The 8,150-nt window shown below is 46.4% G+C and overlaps 1 protein-coding gene across 1 annotated transcript; it reads left to right on the forward strand.

The window, feature by feature from the left end:
* Positions 1-1,965: 1,965 nt before the first annotated feature.
* On the forward strand, positions 1,966-6,891 carry LOC107108241 (zinc finger protein OZF-like). The gene is made up of 4 exons (XM_015408652.1): positions 1,966-1,983; positions 2,070-2,300; positions 3,569-3,692; positions 5,547-6,891. The coding sequence occupies exons 1-4, from the start codon at positions 1,966-1,968 to the stop codon at positions 6,449-6,451; spliced, it is 1,278 nt and encodes a 425-aa protein (XP_015264138.1). The 3' UTR covers positions 6,452-6,891.
* The last annotated feature ends 1,259 nt before the right edge of the window (positions 6,892-8,150 follow it).

The following is an 8,150-nucleotide window of genomic DNA, read 5'->3' on the forward strand; positions in this document are numbered from 1 at the left end:
TCCCTTTGCTTCTGATTACCATCACTGCTACATCATCTTTCAGAACTTGCCAAATTTTACAGAAAGGATACTAACACTTCACACACACACACAAGCAGGGTCCAGATGGTCAGCCGTGTTGGTCTGAAGCAGTAGAACAAATGTAGGGTCCGAGTGGCACCTTTAAGACCAACAAAGCTTTATTCAAGGTATGAGCTTTCCTGTGCATGCACGCTTCTTCAGATACAGCGAAACAAAACTTCTTCAACCATTTTATAGCCAGAGAATGAACAGCAAATCAACATGTAACATTCTGATGTTCAAGATATGCAAAGTGACACTAAATAACAAGTTAAGGTTATAAGGTCAACAGTTGTAAAGCAATAAATAAGTCAAACGAGCAGATGAATGTCTAAAGGTGCCTTTTCTAATTGTGGGAAGTGACTGGGAATCTTCATTTTTCTCCTCTCAGGCGCAGTGGGCACTTGACCCTACATCCCCTTCAAACAACCCAATATCCCTTGCATTACATTCAGTGTTATAATATACTATTCTGCACAAGAAATACACTAAAATACAGATAATTTATAGTCCTTTTTGCTGAGAATACATATGTGAGGAGGACTGAATGAGTTAGCATATGTCTGGGGTGGCCAAACTTGCTTAACGTAAGAGCCACATAGAATAAATGTCAGATGTTTGAGAGCCGCAAAACATGCACAAATATTACACATTTTTACTGGGAAATATGCTAATTTGCTTTTTATTAACATTGAATTAGACTGCCAAAAATAATAACAAAACCGGTAAAACCAGATATTGATAATGGTATTTATTTGTCCATTGATATTTGTTTGCTAATGATATTTAGCTTCCCCAGCCGCCCTGCCGGGAGCCGCACAATATGTGTGAAAGAGACGCATGTGGCTCCCGAGCCACAGTTTGGCCAACCCTGGCATATGTAATGCGATAAAAATCCTATATCCCTGTTGAGTCCAGGGGAGGTTTTTGTTCCAAGTGTTGTAATAACTTTGTAATTCAGCAGTTTCCCTTTCCATTCTGTTCCTGAAGTTCCTTTGTAATAAAACAGCTACTTTGAAGTCAACCATGGGCACAACGGTGCTTGCAGGTGGGTTGCCTGGTGCTCGTTTGCCTGTTTCCTGCCCTGTTGGTTGGCCCTCCAGGAGCAGCGGGTTGGCCATTGTATGAAACAGGATGCTGGACAAGATGGACTACAGGTTTGGTCCAGCAGGGCTCTTCTTGAGAAAGCAAAAGGCTTCAGAGAGGATGGGATTGGGTGGTGGTGGTGAAAATTCAAATCACAAGTCAGGGGACAGTCATGGTAGGTGCTGTTTTTGGAACGGGGCACTGGGAGGTTTTGGTGAAGGAGTGAAAACCAAAGCTGTGTCTTGTGGCTTCAATGCAGTTCTTAAGCCTCCATTATAGCTAATTTGGCAATGGTCTTTTTTTCAGGAAGAACCCCACCACCACCAGGAATATCCCATTACGCCTGTGAAATTCACACACATCTCCTTGTATCTGCAGTTCATGCAAAGCTGTCCTTCAGCCCCACTTCGCTTTTTCTCTGAGACAGCAAAATGGCTGCAGGTGAAGGGGACGTGTCCAGCAGCCTGCCTCACCTGGTCCAAGTGATGCTAAAGAAGAGGTTGAAAATAGAAGAGCTGGAACCCACTAGCTCTGAGCCAAGGAAGGGAGCAGAAAACAATGATTGTACTATCCCAGGGGACAGCAAAGGAGATCTTTGGGGAAGAACCATATCGGAAGATATTAAACAGGAACCTCAGAAGTGGTTGCAACAGTGCTGGGAAGCTCAGCTGGAGGAGTTCCTGAAGAGAGTGGAGTCCTCCCAGGTGGTGTGGAAACGCTTCAGAGGGGCAGCCAACCTCAGCCCTGAGGGGTTGTCTCCAATCCTGCCAGGCCTCAGCAGAGAAGCCCAAGAAACCAACAGTCAACTTCAACTGTCAGATGACATTGAGGCAAACGGCAGAGGAGTGAAAGAGGAGGAGCCGGATAATGAGACCGCCATCTTGGATGCCGAGCGGCAGGACTTCCGGCACTTCCGCTACCAGGACGCTGAGGGGCCTCAGGGGATTTGCCAGCAGCTGCGGCAGCTCTGCCTTCGATGGCTGAAGCCGGAAAGGCACACCAAGGAGCAGATCCTGGAACTGGTGGTTCTGGAGCAGTTCCTGATCATCCTGCCTCAAGAACTCCAGGAGTGGGTCAGGGAAGGGAGACCACAGACCTGTGCCCAGGCCGTGGCCCTGGCACAGGGTTTCCTACAGAAGCAACGTGAAGTTCAGGTGAGGGAGTTTGGTTGTGGTTGTTCCAAGGGCCAGCGTTTGTTCCTCTTTTGCACATCTCATCGCTTGAAGTTATTCACTGCTCAGCAGAATGTGTGAACGACTTTCATTGGAAAGGATTATGTCTGAGATGACCCTCAAAATCCTTGTAGTGCATCCAGTCAGTGAGGAAATAAGGAGAGAATTGTAGAGACTAAAGGAAACCTTGCCCAGTAGCCAAGGCACGGTATCTGTCAGATGCATGGCCATCCATGGAGTACCATCATAGTTATGAGCATGAGCTGTGAGCCAGGAAGTTCTCAAACTGAAATCACAGCCTCTCTGTGGATTCATTGGGCAGCCATGGAGCTTCAACCAGCCCCCAGGTGCCATCTGTAATATGCGGGGTAGGCAGGCCCTCTCAAGGAAACGCAGCAGGCAAGGGGCTGGGGAATGTGGAAGCCTCTAGGCTTAAATTCTCCCCATCTAGGATTCCATAAGCATTCACGGGCTTAAGCAGTGTTAATTTCCCTGCCCCTACTTTCTTCCTTATTCACTGTCATCTGCTGTCCGCAGTCCGTGCCTCCTGAAGCATGCTCAGTCCTCCATGGTGTGTTGTGTTGTTTTTTTTTGTGGGGGAGGCTTTTTCTTTTAGGAAATTTACACTTATTTTTTTCCCTGCATATCGTCAAGTATTTAGAAACCCCTGTATTTCCTCCGGGCAGCCTCATTGTGATTGGCATTGGTCACCCATGTTAAAATAACGTTGGGCTACCTTACAGGGTTGATGTAAAGATTATGGGGCCAATGTACGTAAAAGCATTTTGCATTCTGTAAACTAGTGTTTTAAGATCTACAGTACAGTGAGTTTCCAGCCTATTTATTTATTTATTTTTAACCAAGGGATTTTCACTCCCTCCAAGGAGCTCAGAATGGCTTATATCATTCTCCTCTCCTCCATTTTGCCCTGACAACAACCCTGCGAGGTAGGTTAGGCTGAGAAATAGTGACTGGCCCAAGGTCACCCGGCAAGTTGCCTTGGCAGAGTGGGAGGTTTGAACCTGGGTTCCCAGTCTGCCTCCCCAACTGCCTACACCATGCTGGCTTTCCCAAATCAGGATATTCTTTTGCTGAATTTTACAACTGGGTCATTTCCAGGCCCATCTGGTTTATCGCCTTGAATGGGATGAAAGGTGGGGGCGAGAGGCAGACTCTAGGCCTTATAGTGTTTGTTCCCACTTCTGGTCCTGTCTCTGGTGCTCTGAACAGGATCCTTGCTGTTGTTTCAGGTACGTGGCCCAGAGGCAGAAGTTGCCCCACTGGAGGCCAAGCAGACGCCCCTCTTCAAGGACCTCAAACAGGAGAGCGACACCGAGACTCAACACAGCAGCAGCTCTGATGCCAGCTGTCTGGGTAAGGAGGACTCTTTGTGCCTTGATGATGGCGTGTTCTTGAATTCCGAGGGTCAGCTTTGACTTCAGGGTCCTACAGTTGCTGACGCCCCAAGTATAGGGGCTGTTCCTCTGATCTCTGGTGCGTGTCTGATCTCTGGTGTCTCCTCCACACCCTGCAGGGCTCTTTTTGTAGCAGGAACTCCTTTGCATATTAGGTGACACACCCCTAATGTAGCCAATCCTCCAAGAGCTTGCAGAGCTCTTCTTACAGGGGCTACTGTAAGCTCTTGGAGGATTGGCTACATTAGGGGTATGTTGCCTAATATGCAAAGGAGTTCCTGCTACAAAAAGAGCCCTAATAGCAAAAGAAAGTAGTTGCCTAATACATTTACTAATGCAGCTCCCGATGGTGAGCAGATCAACAGGAGAGAGACTGGTGAACTATGAGACAGCATGTTGCCATATAGTGTGTGGAAAAAGGAGGATGAAAGTAAAGAGAGGACTTAGGCTGCTGTACACAGAAGTGAGGAGCCATCAGTGCAATCCTGTGCTGGTTATGCCACTCGAAGCCCACTGATTTTAGCTCTGCGTGCAATGAACACATGAAGCTGCCCTCTACTGAATCAGGCCTTTTGGTCCATCAAGGTCAATATTGTCTAGTCGAACCGGCGGCAGCTCTCCAGTGTCTCAGGCAGAGGTCCTTCACATCACCTGCCACTTGATCCCTTTAACTGGCGAAGCCAGGGATTGCACCGGGACCTTCCGCATACCAAACAGATGCTCTACCAGTGAGCCACGGCCCCTAATTGCATTGAAGGTACTTACAACTACCGAGATGGAAAGGTTCTTCCTGAGGGTAAAATGCATATATACATGGCTGCAGGGAAGTCCAAAGTGGTGGCGGTGGTGGTGTTTTTTGAAAAACACTGAACATTTGTCCTGACCTGGATATCCCAGGCAAGCCCGATCTCGTCTGATCTTGGAAGCTAAGCAGGATCGACTCTGGCAAGTACTTGGATGGGAGACCTCCTTGGAAACCAGCAGTCAGGAGGTGGGAGCAGGCTTTATTCAGGCCCCCAGTAGGAGTCAGTCACCAGAGGTTGCCATGACTTCCAGGTGCACACACACGCACATATGAAAAATACCAAAAAAAAAACCCCACTGAACAGTTTATAGACACTTGATGTTTTCTTTTCTCCCCCCCTTTTTTTTTTAAAAAAAATCCCAAACGTTTTAATCTGCTTTCAGGAGAACTGTGACATTACTGGATTTCAACAAAATCCTTATTATATTACCATTTTTCTCAATCGCCTTTTCAATTTTTTATTCATAGATTACAGAATAATACATCTGAAACAACCTTTTAAAAACACAGGGCTCGCCTGTGTTTCATTTAATTAATTTTTGTTGCATTTTTGTCCTGCCCTTTGTCTAAGGAACTCTAGGTGGCATACGTCAGTCTCCCTCCCTCCGTTTTTACCTCGCAGCAGTGGGGTGGGGTGGTCTGAGAGTGACCATGTGAGGTCACACAGCGAGTTTCCATGACAGAGTGGGGAACTGAACCTGGGTCTTCCAGATCAATATTCCAACCACTACACTAAGCTGGCTGTAACTTGTGGGCAGGGCCAGATAAATAAAAATTACAGAGACTGCTGAGAGCCACAAAAGGCAGTTAAGTAAGAGAACAGCCGACCTCCCAAAATGGCTCTGCAGCCACTGACATACAGAGGAAAAAAGGCGGGAAGATGAGATTATTCAAGTTAAACAGAACATCTTTGTGGAAATAGTATTCTTTAGGGAAATCAGGTTGTTGTTAGTTTTCATTGTTATGCTGTGGAGAAAAAGCCTTCCATATTATCTGTTCCTGTTGTAGGAGATGATACAAGGCCCAGAGATCAGAATCAAAACAAAGTTGAACATTCCAAGGAATTGGAATTGCGTTGGACGCTGCGAGGAAGCGGTCAGCAAGATCTCTCCCACCGTGCTGATCAGGAAGAAGCCTCTGAATACCAGCAGGAAAGCTGCCCAGGGGAGGCAGGAGACAAAATCTTTCAGTGTGACTTTCAAGCGTGTGAAAGAATCTCACCAGGAGGGAAACAACATACGTGTTCTTTCTGTGGAAAAAGCTTTAACCAGCGATCAACTCTTACTGTGCACGAAAGGACGCACACAGGAGAGAGACCATATGAATGTCCAGACTGTGAGAGGCGGTTTAGCCATCGCTCAAACCTTTTTGCTCACAAAACAGTCCACACAGGAGGGAGACCATATAAGTGCTCTGACTGTGGGGACAGTTTTAGGCACCGGTCCCACCTCATCGCTCATAAGAGGATTCACACAGGTGAAAGGCCACACAAGTGCTCAGACTGTGGGAAAAGCTTCAACCAGAGATCGGCCCTCACCGTACATGAGCGCACCCACACAGGAGAGAAGCCATATATATGCTCCGACTGTGGGAAAAGCTTTAACCAGAGGTCAATTCTTATTGCGCATGAAAGAACCCACACAGGAGAAAGGCCGTTTAAATGCTCAGACTGCGGGAAGAGCTTCAAACAGCTCTCGGCTCTCACTGCGCATGTCCGAAGCCACACGGGGGAAAGACCATATGTGTGCTTGGACTGTGGGAAGAGCTTTACTCGCAGCTCCCTCCTCATTAAGCACAGGAGGACCCACACAGGAGAAAAACCGTATGAATGCTCAAACTGTGAGAGACGGTTCAGTCAGCGCTCTCAGCTTGTTAGTCATGAGAAAACCCACAAAGGACAGAAATCATATTGAGGCTTGGAATGGGGAGGAAGCTTGAACTACAAGCCAAACTACAAGCACATAGCTGGAGGGGAACCATGAGGAAGAAAAGGCTGATTTCCTTGGCAAGTGTGCCACACAAGATCACAGTATAGGGTAGTACCTCTCTAATGTGCAGCACACATAGACCCTGTGGCTTGGGTTGGTTTTCTTTCTAGTCTACTAAACCACAAAGCAGGCAGTTTCACGAGGCAGGGATGTGGGCCTCACTTGGTGGCACCAGAGCTAGGCCCAAAGGTCCACCTGCTGCTATCCAAACGTGCCACAGCCGTCTTCAGCATAAGCCACTATTAGTTATCTACAGGATTGGTCAGCTGTTACCCTCCAGGAGGGTGTAGTGAGAGAGCTGTCCTTTTTAAATACTGACCAATTGGGGTGAGAAACCAGGGAGAAAAACCACCCTGCAAACCAAATCAGCCATTTTAAGTATCCTTATTGCAGACAGAACAAGAGTGGGAACTAGGGAGGACAATACCTGTTGCTTAATAAGGGGAGGTGGGAACAGGTGGGCTTTCATTTCAGTTGCCAACTTTTCCTGGTTACTTGCACATTCAAGCATTAAACACTTTTTGCACTCTTCAAAACTGTACCTGGTAGTCAGCAGAACACCATGTCTGAAAATGAAGTGTCCGTGCTTAGCTGTTCTGTCCATTAGCCGTAACCAGGCCTATTTCTGTCAGTAGGAGTCATCTCAACCAGTAGCCATCCATGCATCTTGTGACAATGAGTTACTTAAGATGATTATGGAATGGTAAAGAACTGGAACCTGTTTTGCTGCATACCCATTGGCCATCAGGTTGATTTCCAACAGCTGAACAATACGCTTGGTTGAAATAATACAACTCCGTTTGAGAGTATTGAAATAGCTGTGCAGAATTTAAAAAGTGGTTTTGAGGTGACAGCCACTCAGGGCTATGCAGTAAGTCTGTGTAAGCTACTTAAATGTGGAATTAGCCAGAAGCTTGCCATTTTATTGTTTTCTTTGCTTTTATGAAGGGCCTGAACACTCAAGACTTGGCAAATATCACAGGTGGTGCTCATGTGGGCTTTTTTGTGGCATGGGTTGTTAGGAACTTATCTTAACCATATGAACAAGGCTAAATAACACAGAGTTCAAGTGAGCATCTTTTTGTGGTGACCATGAGGGCTGGAAAACAAAGCACCTATTTCTCTTATGACATGAACAGTCTAGGTTGTTGATACCTCACAAGCACCAGCAGAGCTCAGATTTAATTTTTTTAAAGGCACAAAATGAGCAACAGGATATCCCCTGCCAAGGCTACTAGCTTTTCTCATAACTGTTTCTTTGCTGCTTTTCAAATATATTTTAGAAATCGGGTAAGGAGCCATTGTTGAGAATGTCCAGCTGTTCTTTCAGTGATGAATATTTGCCAGTAACAAAGTCTTCAGTGTTGGTGGTATTCACAAATAGCACTATTCATAGCACCCACAAGCAGGGCTCTTTTGGTTAAGCGTCACAAGATTGGAAGGCAGTTTTGGGAACAATTTACTTTTTAAAGAATTCCAGTTCCCACTCCTTTATGCTGTAAATAGAGGCTTGGGCCTAGCTGGGGGGTGGGGATTGCCAATTCTCTCCTCCCTGTACTGCGTATCTCTGACACTCCTGCTTTTTGTGGGGCGTTTCTTGTCCCCTAGGAGTAATATTTCAGAG

This window comes from Gekko japonicus, unplaced genomic scaffold (assembly GCF_001447785.1).
Source record: "Gekko japonicus isolate JY-2015 unplaced genomic scaffold, Gekko_japonicus_V1.1 scaffold1973, whole genome shotgun sequence".
Classification (NCBI taxonomy): domain Eukaryota; kingdom Metazoa; phylum Chordata; class Lepidosauria; order Squamata; family Gekkonidae; genus Gekko; species Gekko japonicus.